Source organism: Ambystoma mexicanum, chromosome 1p, assembly GCF_040938575.1.
Source record: "Ambystoma mexicanum isolate Mex_15411 chromosome 1p, UKY_AmexF1_1, whole genome shotgun sequence".
In the NCBI taxonomy this organism is placed as follows: domain Eukaryota; kingdom Metazoa; phylum Chordata; class Amphibia; order Caudata; family Ambystomatidae; genus Ambystoma; species Ambystoma mexicanum.
The window spans coordinates 173,822,724-173,840,175 of NC_090921.1; the positions used below are offsets into that span (position 1 = coordinate 173,822,724).

The 17,452-nt window shown below is 50.2% G+C and overlaps 1 protein-coding gene across 2 annotated transcripts in view; it reads left to right on the plus strand.

Annotated features, from left to right (window-relative positions):
• PLOD3 (procollagen-lysine,2-oxoglutarate 5-dioxygenase 3) overlaps nucleotides 1–17,452 on the plus strand; it is a 796,608-nt gene that overhangs the window by 584,243 nt on the left and 194,913 nt on the right. For both annotated transcript variants that reach the window (XM_069646170.1, XM_069646173.1), the window contains exon 12: nucleotides 15,285–15,410. In XM_069646170.1, coding sequence (XP_069502271.1) covers nucleotides 15,285–15,410 — 126 coding nt within the window. The remainder of the gene's footprint in view (nucleotides 1–15,284; nucleotides 15,411–17,452) is intronic.

A 17,452-nucleotide genomic window follows, 5' to 3' on the forward strand; every position in this document is an offset into this window, starting at 1 on the left:
AGAAGTCTCCTCCAGAGGACTTAATGGACTTTGTCAAAACATCACGTCACGGCCCAAGGTAGGGCTGCTCTTTTACATCGCACCCCGCAAGGGCGACTCCCAAGGAAATGCCAGAGCGGGAGGAACATTTCAGCTTCTCGCCCCAGCACTGGTACCGAGTCTAGTTCAGCTAATGACCCCTCGGCCTGGCTACCGGCCGCCAGGCCGAGGGGGTCATTAGATCCTTACGGAGACAGTGCTGAGGAACCGCAAGTTTTTTTACTGGATGTACACCGAGGGGCTACGCCTTAATACCGGCCAGATGTCCGAGGGGGCACCTGCACACGGCACTACCAGCAATACTGCCGAGGGCAACACGCCTACCAGGCCCCGTCCTGAGGTGCAGGGTTGGTCTCATGCTCCATCGCTAAGAGTCCTGAAGGAGGCCATGCCCATAGAGCTAAGCACCACGACTTCGGCACGTGGCACAACAAGATGGCCACCATGGCAGACAAAATGGCAGCTCGCCCGATGCCGCCCTTGGGAACGGAGCAGGTAGGAGAGCGTGCTGCAAGATGGGACTAGTGTGAACCAGGTACGTGGCCTACAGCTTATCCATCTGCATCGCAGGAAATGTTTACCTCACAGTCAGCTAAACAGAGTATGCACCGGCCCCAGCATCCGCCTACTACCCCGTCAACATCACCTGCCACCCCACCGGATTGTGAGTACAGGTTCTTTGAAAAGTTCCTCATTCTCAAGAGATCTCCCCAGATGAGGGCCATCCTCCGGGATGTGATCAGGGACATGCTCCCTCCTGCGCCTATAGTCATTCCTCCTGTGGCTTCAGCGCTGCAGGCCCCGGCGCAGCCTCTGCTGCCCTTGCCGGCTCCTTCAATTCTGGCTCCCCTGCTTCCGCTGCAGTCTCTGGCTCCAGTATATACACTGCAGTCCTCAGCGGCCAGCACTCCTCCACCCGCTCCATACCAGCTGGATGCCCTGCTGGACACGGATGAAGATGAAGAACCTGACGTGCCATCGTCAGCCAAGGCCTTCCAAGAACGGTTCGCAGGTCTGGCAGAGTACTTGGGCCTTCCTCAACCCGAGGTCGAGCAACTGGAGGCGGGGGTCCTTGCAGAGGTCCTCGTTCTATGCACTGTGGCTAGAACAGAGATCCCGATGCAGAAGGACGTTGTCGCCTTGGCCAAAAACGGGTGGCTCAAGCCCCACACGGCCCAGCCTGTCAATTGTTATCTTGATGCCAAGTATAGGCAAATTGAGAGGGATACACTCTTGCTGTCGGCACACCCTCAACCGCACTCTTCGGTGATCACTGCAGCATCACTCTACACAAAGACTTGGTCGTCCTCGGCCACCTCGTCCTCGTCGCTGCTAGGCAAGGACTAGAAGACCTTGGAGGCGTATAGGAAGAAGCTTTATTCCAACGCCTCGCTGCATGTTAGGCAAAGTTTGTATGCAGTACCCTTGTGGGATCACTACACACAACTAGGACAAGAGGTGTAAGCAAAACTGTACTACACAGTTTTGTGGTAGCGTTGCTGTGCAGCCATGCTTATCTCAAGAGGGGAATGTGAGCTGTAAGGATGTTACACAGAGGTCTATAAATGCAAGTATTCAAATAGACTCTTATACTCAAGGTTTCTTGCTAAAACACTTATTAATATATTTCACAGTCCGTTATAAAACATTCACTAGAAGGAGGCAATCTATATCCGGTCAAATTCAATGGGCTAAAGTCTTGCATAGGATAAAGTAATTCTGGAAGTTAAACGGAAATGTCTTTGCCACAGCTCTCAGAAGTAGTTCATAAAAGAAACATTCATATGTTGGGTCACAAGCTGACTAGGCCTGCAAGTTGCCAAAGTTTCAAGCACTTTTGCAGTGAGAGGTAAGTTCTCTCGGTCGGATTTTCACAGTAGCTTACAATGAAGAAAAAGATGCAACTGAAGACGTCTGTTCCTGGCAGTTCCTACAGATCTTGTTGTTCCTGAGCCTCAGCTGTGGGGACAAAAGGGAGGACGGCGGGGGACTCCTGCACTGCACTGGGACTGGTCAAAAAGCTGGCAAAGGCAAATCTTCAATTCCGGTAGCTGTAGTCAAGCACATAAACTGTTGTCCTTCTTCCTGGCTATTCGGTTTCCTGCAACACTCTGAGGAAAATACAACCAGCTCCAAGAATGGTATTCAGGTGGCTTACGAGTTGATTGGTCCCACCACCTCAAAGGGAGAAGTCATCCTTGAAGGGCTTCTCTGTCGAGATGAACTTGGCGATTCAGACCTGCAGCAAGGCTTCACTGGGCAAACCAACGGTCCAGGAGTTGCAGCAGCTGTCCTCTTCCAGCTCATCTTCGGTTCTTTCGTTCCAGTGGTCGACTCTGCCTTCCAAGCCAAGAGACTCGCCTTTTATCCAGTTTCCTCCAATTAATTCCAGCTTAGCTGTCACTCACCCAGCAGGGTGGCTGTCACGCCAGAGTGCATTTGGGTCACCTAGGAGACTAAGCGCAGGGAGTTTTGGGCACCTCCCTGCCCACCACAGACACTCGGGCACCAGAGGCGGTCTTCAGTCCTGAAGCCCGCCAAAGGCGTAGGAACAAAGGGACCAAACCTGGTTTGCACGCAGAGACAAACTCTAGAAGGACCTTTCCAAAAACAAATGGCGAAAAAAGAAGACCGGGACATGTTTAAACAAAGGAGGCTCAGACGCCACCTTGAAAAACATGGCTCCCGCGATTTAACACTATCGGTGTTGGCGGTTGGGAAAAATCATGGTAGTTCGTTGTAAAACCACTGCCACCAGCCATTTCGAGAGGAAAAGGTAGCATTTGACTGCTACATGAGTTTCTAGACATTGGGGGATACTAAGTAACCCCTCCAGCACTCTATTGTAAGATTGGGTGTGCTGGGTCTAGGAATTTGGAAAGACTAGTGAAGTCAATTTCACTTTACTTTCTCTGGGAAACAGTAGTTTATCCCAGAGAAGATATTTAAATCTTGGGACAGCCTAAAAGGCTTCCCTGTGTCACTGCACTGAGGGTGCTGTGTGACACACATGAAAAGATGATGCCTATGGAGTTATCTAAAACTCAATAATCAAAGAAAACAAATACAGAAAACACATTGAATTGTAAAGCTCAAAGTCTCAAAGTTTTAGCAAAAGAACTGGAGGGCTCTAAGGTGGGAGGAATTGGCACATTTTAATAATTCTCCCTAACACTCCATCTTCGTCAATCCAACGTGGGTGCCATGCTGGCAGCCGTTAACCAGAGGCTTTGGAGGGAACTAGCCGATTTCCTTCTGGAACCTCTGGTGCATAGCCAGGCACATTTCAAGGCGGGACTGGGGGAGGCCAAACTGATGGCGCAGGACATCATGGAGTTCACTGTGGCCCACATCGACACCTCTGGCCGGGCCATTTGCATTGCCACGGACATGAGAAGGACTGCCTAGCTTCGGGCTACTACATTCAACACTGACGTCCAGGAACGCATATTGGACCTTCCATTCGAGGGGGTTGACCTCTTTCACTCCACCACCGATGAGGAGCTAGATAAAAAGAAAAACGTCTCACTAACAGCGAAGTCTTTATCCTTACGAATGCCACGCCCAAAGCGTACACCCTGTCGCATCAACGCTCTGACAAGGGGTGGGTGTTCGGCGGGTTCCGGGGCTTCCAAGAAGGTAGGTCTTGACACCCTGACCGTTCTCCGAGTCAGCACTAGCACAAACAACAAAACGGCGGGAGCAATGGCTTTTTTTCAGTCTCCCTCCTCTGCAACCGCCTCAGAGGGAAAGCTGGCATGACGCCCCCCTTCGGGTCCACGTGTCTCCAGGTGGGGGGCAGGCTTGCCCTTCATGCACAGTTTAGGCGTCCGAAGTTTGATGACCCCTGGATCTCTTACGTAGTATCCACCAGGTACCGCCTTCCGATTCCTCCCTGTCCTTCCTCCTCCTCTCCTCTACGACAGATTGGTACAGCAACTGTGCTGGTGGAAATTCTGTCACTCATCGAGAGCCAGGCAGTGGAAGTTCCAGCCTCCCAATGAGGCTTGGGCTTCTACTCCAGGATTTTCACAATACAAAAAAAGAACCAGGCTGGCTTGAGAGTTGTGTTGGACCTCTCCACCCCAACCTCTCCCTTCCTCTTCAAAAATTCAAGATGGTTACGCCAGCACTCATTGCGGAAACATTGTGCAGGGGAGACTGTATGTGCTCCCTGGATCTGAAGGACGCTCATCTACACGTCCTGATTTGGCAGCCTCATCGCTCCTTTCTTCAGATCAGAATCATGGCTCTTCGGCCTCAACTCAGCCCTGTAACGCTCACCTGATTCCCGTAGAGGCGCCGGTCTTGACTGGGCGTATACCGTATCTTCAAAGGTGATGTGTAACACACGGCTGGCTCTTTGGGCTGGACCTCTGTGCACTGTATGTCTGACTCGAAGGGTAAGATGTCTGCAGATAGAAAATATGGGATTAAGGAACTGGGTTATTGAATGTCTCTCTCTTCTTCCCTTTCTCTTCTCCTGTAGAACCCCAAAGGTTAACGCTCTCACCTTAGGTAAGTGAACGCCGTGCTCTCCATCTGCCTCGGGGCAGGGTGCTGTAACCAGTTTCTTCACTGGATAAGGGGAGCAGGCCTCTTGACTTCAGAGGACTGCTGTCCGTCGTTTACTGCACGAACGGTAAGTTTCGAGTAATTCTAATGTCTTTAAAGTCTTTAGTAATGATGTTTCTTGTTTTGCAGGGTTCCGGCGATGGCGGATGACGGGCTGAAGTGAGTTGAAGATGGAGCCCGTGTGATGAATAGAAGCGCCTGGAAGCACGTAAGTAAGCGCTTGTTGCCTGCTTCACGATGCGCTCTAACTGTCTTTTTATTTTGCAGGTACAAGTTCGGAGCGGCTGCAGGGTGCCGGAATACCCACTGGGTTAGATGTGGAAAGGAGTAATGGCACGTGAGTATTAAAGTTCCCCAATGTCTTTAAACGCACCTTGTTTTGTCTTTCAGATGCGGGATGCAGCGCCGAAGGTCTCCGGAGCGTGCGAAGAGTTGGTAAGCTTTTGTCTTTCAGATGCCGGAATGCAGTGTGAAGACCTCCGGAGCGCACGAAGAGTAGGTAAGCCTTTGTCTTTCAGATGCCGGAATGCAGCGCGAGGCGTTGGTGACAGCCGATGGACCAGGTAAGTGAAGAGCTGTCACTGAAGACCGTAATGCTAACCTGTTCTTTCTTGTCTTTATAGGTGTTGCTGAAGACTGGATTCAGGATGGTAAGCCTTTTTCCTTAGGCCCAGGATCAGATGCAGAAGACACGATGAGCGTTCTGCTGCAGAGGATGCAGAATAACGCAAAGCAAGATTCATCCATCGGGTGTGGTTTAAATAGCCTCCTGTAGTGCTTAGGTGTCTCCTTCCACAGCCACGCCTAGGTAAGAAAAGAGTTCCTGCTTTCCAGAAGAGTTCCAGTGTTCTGAATCTAGGGAGTGGCTCCTGCCCCACCCAACAGGAAAAGTAGTTCCAAACAGAAGAGGATCAGAGGCTCAACTGACAGGCAAGTAAGCAGCATGGTCTGCTGCAGGTAAGTCCACCCAAGCATTATGAGCCCGGCGCTTCCAGCGCTGGGACTGGGCATATTTATGAGCCTGGTGCCACTGGCGCCAGGACTGGGTCCAAAAGGTCCCAATTGGGACTGGTTGGCACTCGGAACCTGGGCTATGGATCTGCTTCCAAGGGAGTTGGGAAAACCCTGACCTTTTGGAAGCAGAGATCATGACAGCCCCCAGGGTATTTACCATACTGATGAATGTAGTGGCAGCCCTCCTCAGGGCCCAGGGTCACCACGTCTACCCGTAACTGGACGACTGACTCGTCAGGGCGAGATCTCCAGAGGTGGTTCATCACACTTTCACACTTCTTCAGCCCTTCTGATCACACTCCACGAGCTGGGATTTTCGATCAACCTCAATAAGTCTCAGCTGCAGCCTACACAGAGGCTGACCTTTTTGGGCCTCATATGGGACACAAGCTTCGAGAGAGGACAAGATCATGACCATCAAGAGGGCCACTATTCACTTCCTCACCCGTGACATGACCTCGGCCTGGTGGTACCAACGCAGGTGGTAACAACATCTATTCTGTATCCTGGCAGCGGTTCTACTGGCCGTACCCCACACGAGACTCAAGATGAGGAGATTACAGCTGCACTTTGCAGCCTCATGGAATCAAGAGCAGGGCTCCCAAGTGGAGCTTGTCAGAATTCCTCCTTCTCTCCACCCGGACCTCCCATTGTGGTCCAGGAACTGCAACCTGTGGACGGGCAAGCCGTTCTGGCAGCCGCCACCACAGATCACCATCACCACGGATCCCTCCCAGGAAGGCTGGAGGGCCACTCTGGACAACCACAGCGTCCATGGAGTCTGGATCCTTTAGGAGCAGGAGTCTTGTATCAACTGGCTGGAGCTGAAGGCCATCTGGCTAGCTCTCAAAGCTTTCCTTCTGCTCATTGGCGGAAGGTCGTCCTTATCCAGACGGACAACTCCACCAGCATGTACTATGTCAACAAGCAGGGCAGTACCAGGTACCCTCTGCTGTGCAGCCTCGCTATCAGCATGTGGGCATGGGCCCTGGAGAACATCTACCTGACAGCCGTCCACCTCCCAGGGGAGTCCCACCTGGAAGCAGATAGGCTCAGCAGACCGAGAGCGGACAGTTACGAATGGCAATTGAACAATCAGGTCCTGCTCGGGATCTTCAGCAGATGGGGTTTCTGCAGGGGGATCTTTGGGCCTCCTCGGCCAACAAGAAGTGCCAGCAGTTTGCGTCCTGGCAGGAGCAGGGGCCCGGCTCCATTGACGACGCATTTCAGATACAGTGGGATGGCATGACAGTATATGCCTTCCCTCGCCCAGTCATGGTACACAGGGTGATTTGCAAGATAAGAGTTACGTCACCTCTGCATCATTCTGATAGCGCCATGGTGTTCGGTGAGACTGTGGTTCTCTGAGCCCCTCATCCTCTCGAACAGACCTCCGATTCACCTGCTGCTGGTCCCAGCTCATCATCTTGCGCAGCAGGGGGGTAGGGGACCTCCAGCTTGCTCCACAGAAATTAGCCCTAGCAGCGTGGTTCCTGAGCAGGTAACACTGACACATCTGAGCCTGTCGCAGGCTAACCTAGACATTCAGGGCGCTAGGAGCAAGGCTACTAGGAGCCAGTACAAGAGTAAATGGACTAGGTTCTGTCACTAGGTGGATTCTAAGGAGATTGACCCCCTTACGTGCACATTGGACAATGTGCTCTCCTTCTCTGCACACCTCACTCACTCTGGGGTGCAAGTGGACACATGCCACACCTATGTGGCAGCCTTAGGCGCCTACAGGAATTTGGAAGAGGAGGTCTTCTCTTCCAAACTGGTGGTAAAACGACATCTGGTGGGCCTCATCAGGCTCTGCCCACCCATCAACAATCCACAACTTGTGTGGTATCTCAATATAGTGTTGGGTGCCTTTTGAGCCAATGGTGTCCGCAGACTGGTCACCATTAAAACAGCTTTGTTGGTGAGTCTCACCTCTGCTCGTAGAGTCAGCGAGATTCAGGCACTGGTGGCATCAGAACCCTATACTACCTTTCCCAAGGACGAGGTGGTCCTGAGAATGCACACCGCGTTCCTACCGGAAGTAGTCTCTGCCTTCCATCTAAATGAGGAGATAGTGTTACCTACGTTTTCTGCCGATCCTAAGGACGATGCTCAAAGGGTCTTGCACTGTCTTGATGTCAGACACGCTCTGAAATTTTATCTGGACAAGACCAAGAGCTTCCGCAAGTTGGACGCTCTATTTGTCACCTTCGGGCGGTCCAGGCCTGGGTATCAGGCATCCAAGGCCTCTATAGCAAAGTGGATGGTTGCGGCCATCAAGGAGGGCTATGAGGGGCAGCACAAACCACTTCCAGCTAACATGCATGCCCACACTGTCATAGCCAAGGTCATGGGCGTTGCATTCCAGAGACAGGTTCCATGGCAGGTCTTCAGCAGGGCAGCTACCTGGGCCACCCCATTGGCTTTCTGCAAGCACTACTGTTTGGACGCCGGCTCTAAGTCAGACGCCACTTGCTGGCAGGCGGTTCTAAGGAACTTGTTTTCTTTAAGAGGGTCACCTCTCCACCAGGTCGCTACATTCAGTTGTAATCGCCCATGCAGTATGGAGGAAAAGGGACGCGACGTAAGAGCAATTAAGTTACTCACTGTATTGACTAACGTACTCATAGTCAATAGTTCCCTTTCCTCCATACATCCCACCATTCTCCCCCTAATAATAATGGTGTAATTAGGCAATCTCAATATTGTCGACACGTCAATGGGGAGTGAGGCGTGGCGCCGGTGGGCGGAGTCAGGGCAACAAGTGCTCCCAGGGCCGCGCCCCTACGTGCCTCTAAATTTAAAGGGGAAGGTGTTTTTTTCTGGTTCCTGTCCCTAGCGAGGGACGCCCATGCAGTATGGAGGAAAGGGGACTATGGACTAAGAGTACATTAGTCACTACGGTGAGTAACTACTCATATATATATGATATGTCATTTATAACACTCCTGTACACAAGTGTGTCTAGGCACGACAAGACTAGGGAGGACAAGACAAACTATCTTACTAGGCCTTGTGTCATTCAGATTGTGCACGTGCGAGAACGAGAAGTACAAACGGAAAGGGAGAGGGGGAAGTGCAAGGAAGAGGGATGGGGTAAACGGGGCAGAATTGCTGAGTAAGTGCAGCCAGGGCAGTGCAGCTCTTGGTAGTGCAAGGAGAATAAGGGACTGTAGGGTTACAGTTACAGCCCTTAGGTGCATGGTAGGCCTAGAGGCAGTGCAAGGGTGACTGATCAAGAAAGAGCCTGCTACACAGGGAGACTGAGGGTAGCCAAGCAGAGGGGAAGAGGAACATTTTGAGCTGCTTCTGAAACTTTAGGTGGTCCGGCTCAAGTCTGAGAGGGGCAGGGAGCCCATTCCAGAGGGAGGCACCTGCAGAGCAGAGAGATCTACCCAGCCTCTGCCTGGAGAAGCGTCTAACCCTTAGAAAGTTGGAGGTAGCTGAGCAAAGGGCTAAAGAAGGAAGGTATTTTGGAAGAGAGCATTGGATGTAGTGCAGGCTCTGGCCCCAGAAAGCCTTGTGCACAATGCAAAAGGTCAAGGAACTTGACCTTTGCAGCCACCAGGAGCCAGTGGAGAGATTTCAGGGCTGGAGAGATCCGGTCCTTGTGCTTGAGGCCAAGGATAAGTCTTGCAGTCCTATTCTGGATTAGTTGCAGAGGGTGGAGAGTAGAGGAAGGCAGATTGAGAAAAAGGCTGTTGCAGTAGTCCAGCCAAGAGTGAACCAGGGCTCTGGAGACAGTGAGCTTCTGGGGGAAAGTGAGAAAGGGAACAGTCCCTTTGAGGAGGTACAGCTGGTAGTGGGACATCACGACGTCCGTGATGTGAGGAGAGAAAGAGAGTGGAGTCAAAGCTGACATCAAGGTTTTTTGTCTCGCAGAAAGGCGAAGGAAGAGGGCCCAAGGCGGGCGGCCAGAGTGAGAGAGGGTAAGCAGGGACAGGGTTCCCGATGTGTGGGATCTCTGTCTTACTGGAATTAAGACAGAGATTGTTGGAGACGCACCAATCCTGAATCATGGACAGACAGTCGGGAATGAGTGAGAGAGGACAGAAGGCTGAGGGGAGCCTGAAGGAAAGCTGAGTATCATCCGCATAACACTGAAAGTTAAAGGAGACGTACTTCTGTGCTTGATCTGTTCGCGAGAAGCCAAGAGGTGGTGGGTGCTGAGGTCACTTTCGGAGGCAGGATTTTGTTTGTCAGCTGTGGTGCTTAGGAGTCGTTCCAGACAGCTTCCAGTAGAACAACCAAATGAGGAAAAACCAAGACTTCTGTGGGGCAGTACACCTCAGGACACAGCTACGGATTGAAGGGAGTGTTGCAACGTGAGTCCCCGCACTTGGGCATCGACGGGCAATCTTCACGAGATGAACACAGCAGCAGGCCCAGCACAGCTTCTGTTCATGCGGGAAGGCTGTAAATGCAGGAACAGGCGTCTTATTCCATAAACTGAAGATCCTCCAAGTATCCACTCGAAGCAGTGATGGCTACAGCGTGGTAGCCCACGAGAGACCTGGTCAGTCCACTGGTTGGTCCAGGTAAACCTTTGATGGCTCAGCAGATCCTCTAGCAGTGGTCAAGACTGGTTGTTCCCACTAGTTTAGGTTTCGGAGTACTGAGAAGGGCCTTCTTGAGATTAAGACAAAGGTGCAGGGCTTCACTGGGACTTGGCTGGAGGTAAAGCTGGTCAGCTGCAGTGGTCATCCTCGGGTCATCAATGGGCTGCACTTTGTTGGGTTCTTGGCTCCAACTATAATCTGAACGATGGCTGCAGAAGTCCTATTATTTACGATTTGGACTGTAAGCTTGTCCACCAATGGTAAGTGTTAAGATGAATTTCTAGAATATGACCTTTTGGACAGATTTAAGGGGGGCACCCTTGTGGATAAGCAAAACCAAAACAAGGTAGCAATGGAGAGCAGTCAAAGCTTATTCTCATCGTGTGACTGTGGACATGGGCCTTCAATGACTGCACACGGTATGGCACACTATAATTCAATTCAGACAGTCAAGTATAAAGATACTATTATTTATCATACGCCTTCTGAACACACTGCAAATTAATCTAACAGATAGTATTATCGCACAAAACTCTGATATTAATATATACAGTCACCATATGTTCAAACATACATCACATAACCTTGTTAGCAAAGGTAGGTAAGTATTTGCGATGCAGTCAATGATGGAACCAGATCACAAGACAGACAGTAACATATCTTAAGAAGGCCAAACCCTAATAGTTCAAAGTCACAGGAGCCGTAATGTTTCTCACCAGAATGGAGTCTCTGTAGTTAAGTTCAATGAGCTTGTGTTGGTGATCGTTTAAAAGTTCCACAAAAATGTTTCATGAGGTAGGTATGCGTTTTCTTTTATTTCAGACCCATGGCTAACCCAGAGGCCGGATACTCAACCCAGGTTCGACGTGGAGTGGGTTATCCTATGGAGGACAGGGTGGGACAATTACACTTCATTTACTTACCACCTTGACTCTGATTTTCCCAGATGACTGTCGATCGTCTGGAAATTGAGCTTCCGACGTTGGTTCTGGTGAGAAGTGCCCAGGAGTTGCGGGTTCAAGGATTCTTCTGTTTTGGTGTAGCTGCAAGATTCAACCTCTGTCGAGGAAGAAATGCAAGACCCACCGATGCAGGCCTCTTCAGGACACTTCACCGGTTCTAGCAACAGTCTCTCACGAAGGCGACTACAGACGTCCTTCCAGTTGCGATGACAAACTGCTCCAGGATGGGATTGCTTGCTGCTGGGACGCTGAAATTCCTGGAGAAGGTAACTTGTGACACAACCACCGCTCCGAACTCGAACACAGAATGGTGACGCTTCTGTCAAGGTTGCCCACGAGAGAGCTAGTCAGCACGCCGGGCAGTCACGGGACAACTGCGAACGGCTTTGTATGGCAAGATCCTCAAGAAAGCATCAAGACTAGTTGGTCCCACTAGAGCCAAGCCCAGGGTCTTTGGAGATGAGGCAGAGGAGCAGGGCTTCACTGGGTTGGCTAATGGAAGGGATGCTGTGCCACTTCAGGAGTAGTCTTTGTTTTTGGCTGCTCTTCTTCAAGGGATTCTTGGCTCCAGTGATGATTTGCCAAAATGGCTGCAGAGGCCCTTGTTTTATCAAAAACCTGGGCTGGAAGAAAGTCCAAGCCCACCAATTGTAAGGCTGGTCTGCACCATTCAAACAGCCAGTAGTTGTCCAGTCGGGGGCAACTACTGGTTTCACAATTGCCCCACACCCAGATTGGCACCAAGGATGTGGAGTGGTACTAGACCGTTCCACCCCCTTCCTGGGCCACAAAGGCAGCACTAGCCTGCGAAAGCAGCAGCTTTCCTGGGCAAGTGCATAACATTATAAGGGATTTCCTGACCTGGCAAGGTAGGAAGAAGGGCAAACAACAATATGGCCAAAGAACAAGCAAATCATCTTGTGGCATATACGTGGTAAACGTAAATGTGCACACTAAAACTAATCCAAAAAGGGCAAAAATGTATCTGCTGCCACCATCTTGTCTCTAGGCATATATAAAAGTAACAAAAAATCCCATGTGGAAAAAGATAGTGTGATACAAAAGTATCCCCGCTTGACTGCCCACTAAGGTGCTGTGCACAATGTTAAGTACAAGAATTTAAAAGGGAAACAGTGGGCCTCATTACGGGTCGGGCAGTCCGGAATTAACAGTGGCGGTAAATCCGCCGCCACTGTTAATTCCGGACCACCCGATCCTGAGTCCTGTAAGCGGGAGGTGATCTTCCCGCCAGGTCCGACCTGGCGGGTTGAACACCTCCCGCCTGAAGGCGGACGTGGAAACATCAGCACCATCACGAGATGGTGCTGGTGTTTCCACTTCCCCATTCCCTTTGAATCCTATAGGACTCAATGGGAATGGAGATTAACACCATTCCGCCTCCGTGACTCCCGGGACACCGGGGCTGTAATGCCCTGGTAATTCCAGGAGTCACAGAGGCGGAATGGTAATACGAGTCCGGCGGTAACAAGGCGGTTTTACCGCCACGGTTACCGCCGGACTCGTAATGAGGCCCAGTGTTTCTCAATACTGATAGTCTAAAGGACTGCTCTGTTTCCCCATAGCAATGAGCCAAAGGCAAGAGGGGTGAAGCTGAAAGCTTTACATTCCTTCAAAAAGTCTGAACACGTTTAAAAACAGAGCAAAAAGAATGGGGGTCCATATAAACTTTTGAGGGAAATTTTCAAAAAGGGCAATCTTTCCTAACTGTAAGGATCTGCACTATTCATGTTGGCAGCGGCTACCTAATCATGGTTAGACGCTGGCCACAACATCTGCCCAGCAACAGACATTCAGACACCAGGGATGTGGGTTGGGAATAGCAACATCTTTCCATACAAGACATTTTCGGACCTGAGAAGGCGGGAAGATGGCCAAAGAACAATATGGCCAAAGAAAGCAAAATGTCTCGTGGCATGGCAGTTTTCGGGTGCTAGCCACCTTCAGTAGCCATTCACGGTAAATTCAAAAGTGCACAAGTAACAAATGACAAACTGTAAAAATATCACTGCTGCCACCAGCTTGTCTTAGGCACATTGTAAAAGTAACCAAAAGGCCATTCTATAAAAAGATTAGGGCACAAATTATGAAGACTGCATTTCACTGTAAGGTGATTTGTGCAATTGTAACAATACAAGAATTTGCAAGAAAGACGGTCTCTCAATACTAATGGTCTTAAAGACTAGTCCATTTCCCTTGCAAGAATGAGCAACACAGGCAAGGAATTAAAGCCAGAAGACTTTACCTCCCCAGTCAGAACAGGGTTCAAATTAACAAAGCAAACAGACAGGGTGTCCCATAGAGGTCTATGGGAGGAAAGCAGCAATACAAAAATCATTCCCAACACTCCGCTGAACTGAGAGTGCAGAACATGGACTTTATTGGGCCCAAAAGGGTAGCAAACAGCACATCTGCACTTTAGCCCTGTTGGAGCAGTTTGTCATCTTTTCAGATTAGCGCCTTCTTCAGTGGGTTTTCTGTCTGTCTGCTTGCCTGCAGAACCTCTTGTCGCCACCAGAACTGCTGCTTCCCAGCCAGACACTGAGGCTTTCACTGTTGACCTTTTCCTTGGGACAGCGTCTTTAACATTGGGAATATAATGAACATTGGGGGTAGCATTAGGGCACATAGCTACCTCAGCCAGTCAGATGCCAGCCAGTCTCTCCTTATCATTCCTATGGGAGACTACTCATGGCTAAGGAGCTACAAATCCTGATGTGCCCCTGGTGATTTGTCACCAAGACCCTGAGCTCAGATGATCTCAAGAGTTTGGAGCTTTCCGGTGGCCCGAACTAGCAGGGTCACAATCTGTGAACACTGAAAATATACTGGGCCTCATTACGACCCTGCCGGTCCGGAAAGAACGGTGGTGGTAAAACCGCTGCCACCGTTCTTTCCAGACCGGCTGATTAAGATTCCTGCAGGCGGGAGGTGTCACTTCCGCCAGGTCTGACCTGGCGGGTTTACCACCCGGCTGCAGGCGGACATAGAAACACCGGCTCTGTCATAGACGGAACAAGTGTTTCCATTGTCCCCCATCCCCATGGAGTCCTATGTGGCTCCATGGGAATGGGGACTTCCAGGAATTCCGGAGGCAGAATTGTGTCTCACCGGGGTCGTAATGCCCCGGTGATTCCGGGAATCATGGAGGCGGAATGGTAATACGAGTCCGGCGGTAACCTGCTGGTTTTTCTGGCTCAGTTACCGCTGGCCTCGTAATGAGGCCCACTGTCTTGAAAGGTTTACTTGGTTGTAATCTCGCGCAACATTTTACTTGCATTCATAGAAGCTAAAGTATTATTTTCATAACGTCTCTGCATGGACATTCACTTATTGAATAGTATTTGTTTTACTGTATCTTGAACTGCCCTGCTAGGTGAGCCACGGAAGGCTTAATGGAAACCTGGTGCCTAACTGTGGTTCAGTAAATCCCCCTCCGCCCCGTCCTCTCAACACACACGGTTTAGAGACTCCGTCCTTACAAGTGGTGTCTTAGGTAACTGTCTGATCCATTCATGAGTTATTGTTTCCTTTAATGACAGAATTATTCCACAGCGACAGGATCTCATGGCTGTAGCAACAGTACATTCTAACTGCACTCTGTTGGTGTTGAGAGAGCTCAGGGCAGAAGGAAGCAACTATTTTGAGACAGCAATTTGCCATATTCCTCCCAAAAATCCCAGCAGTCTTCAATCCCTCTTGGCCCCCCAAATTCTGCCGGCGCAACAGGGTCCAACATCTCCACTGAAAGGCTGACAAACCCTGTTTGATTGTTGTAGTCATCACTGTTCTCCATACTTCTATTTTCTGATCTAGTTGTCACTGTTAATTGTCTTGGCTGTTTTTTTCTTCCTCTTGAGTAGTTGGTGGATGTTCTAGTCTGCTCAAGTCTCTCTTAGTGATCTTGTGAGCACCAATGTTTCTAAACTGGAGATCGGCCACTGCTTGCTTACAGGTTGGCTGCCTGACTAAATGCAGGTCTGAGTGGCCAGAGGTTGCTGGGTGGGCACCCTGTGGGTGATGTGAATCAAGGGTGTGGTGACATCACAGATGACCTTTTAAAGCACACAGCTAAAACCTTTGTGTTTTCCTTTTGCACTTTCTCACTGCCTTACAGAAAAGTTATTGCTCCAATGATCTCACGACATGGAAAGCTATGGTCTAACTTCTGGGGAGCTCTGAGTCCTGAGGGATATTATGCTCGCTCTGAAGATTATGTGGAAATCGTGCAAGGCAAGCGCAGGTATGTCTGTTTGCCTTCCTAGTTACTCTTTTTCTCTTTCTCCAAAGCCCTTACAATTCTAGTTCTGGTATATAAAGTAAGGGAGAAAGAAGCTGGCAATTGTGCTCCCTGTACTAGCCCGATTGAGTTGTGTGGGTTCTTGCTAAAAGGAGAACATGTCACCTAAGTGAAAAAAAACAACCCTGTGGACAAGATAATGAGCAGTTCTCTAAGTTTTATCATTTTTATTTAATCCGGAGATGTGCTTAAGAAAAGGCCATTTTGCACAGCTTGCTGCCATTTTGCACAGCTTGCTTGCAGTATTGAGAGGATTTAAGCATGAAACAGTGTCAACTGCTAACATATGATACTAGTATTACCGTTTTATATGCAGCTGCATGTTTTATTTCTAGCTGACATTATTAGCCAATGTAATGGATCTGGATTTATCAAGCTCGGTAGGACAAAGGGCTTAGTTTGCTTTTCTGTATTTTGGTCCTGTGACAAAAGTACATACTCAGATTTCTAAAGCAAGCACTTAACTTGCTGAGCGATCATACTAGCTACTTCTGAAGGGGATGCCTGTGTCTTTTCAATAGCTGTTATTGTCCTCAGATGATTGATTGATCACTACCAGCGATGGACAGATTTCTTCCACTATTTTGCTGTACCCAGACTTTTACTTAAAATTATTAAATTGCAAGTTCTGGAATGTGAAGAGTAAAATGTAGAAAGTAATTTCGAAGGGATTGCTTCCTCCGACGTATTCCACATCTATGAGCGGTAATCACCACAGCTATGCTGCTTTGGAAAATTTTCGGCGTCTGCGTCCTGCTTCGATGACGTCAATACGCTGTTGTCGAGAGCCTCCATCGAGCCGACGTCACCACATGTTATAAGTAGGACACACAACGCTCGTATCCTCGGTTCTGTTTTTTCCGTGAACATTTTCGCTTCGAAGATCTCGGCGCGCCTCGGTTCTTCTGAGTACTTCTATCGGTTCTTCGAACTTGTTTGTTTGTGAAGATATCATGTCTTTGTCTACCCCGTGGCCGGGTTTCAAGAAGTGTCGGGACTGCGGTTCCAAGATGTCACTGACGGACCTGCACGACACCTGCCTCTGGTGCCTCGGTGGGGACCACGCCACAGATGATTGACGATTGCCAGTCGTAACATCGAAGGCCTTGCAGGAGCAGAAGAAAAAGCTTTCTGTCGGTAGGGTGTCCAAGCGCCGAAAGTCGAAATCTGCTGGCCTTTCGACCGACGATTCTAGAGGCAACTCTCTGCTTCATCGGCGTAAGTCCAGGGAGTCACGGTCCCGGAGAGGGTCCCCCCATTCCTCTACCTCTTCTAGGCACTCGCGGAAGCACCGTCATCGGTCGCCTTCCTCGTTCAAGGATTCCGCCCGTTGGCGGGTTGCTTGTCCCAACAAGCATTCTTCTCCTGCGGAATGGGATGCATTTCGTACAGAGATGATGACGATTTTCCAATCGCAGGGCTCCGTTCCGTCTGTGCCTTCGAAGGAAGCCGGTAGGGAACATGCTAGGGCCTCCACTCGCACGCCTTCGGGCTCGGCCGGTCGGCGCGATCATCGGGAGTCTTCGAGGTCCCGATCGGACAAGGTGGATCCCTCTAGCCATGCCCATGTGAGGTCTTCTAAGACGACATCAACACCATCAGCGCCATGTCCGTCGAGGGACTCTCTCGAGGCTCTGCCTCCGAGGAAGTCATCAGCGCCGAGGCCGTCAAAGGACGCGCTTGAGGCTCCGCCCTCGAGGCCTGTGTCGAAGCCATCAGCGCCACGCTCAACATCAACGCCGAATCCGTCAATGCCTTTTGTGGAGGTTTTACCAGAGGTACCCCGTGTGTCGGTGGAAACTCTCAGGAAGGCCCTGAAGAAGTCGGTAAGGCCTGTATTTGAGCCTTTTCTGTGCCCTCTCCCAGGGATTTGTTCCAGCCTCTGGATTATATTTCTGAGGCGGAGGAAGGGTCTGAGGAAGGTTTGGTTCCTGGTGAGGTTCCTGATGAGGATTGCTGATGACCCGTTATCTGTTCATAGCCAG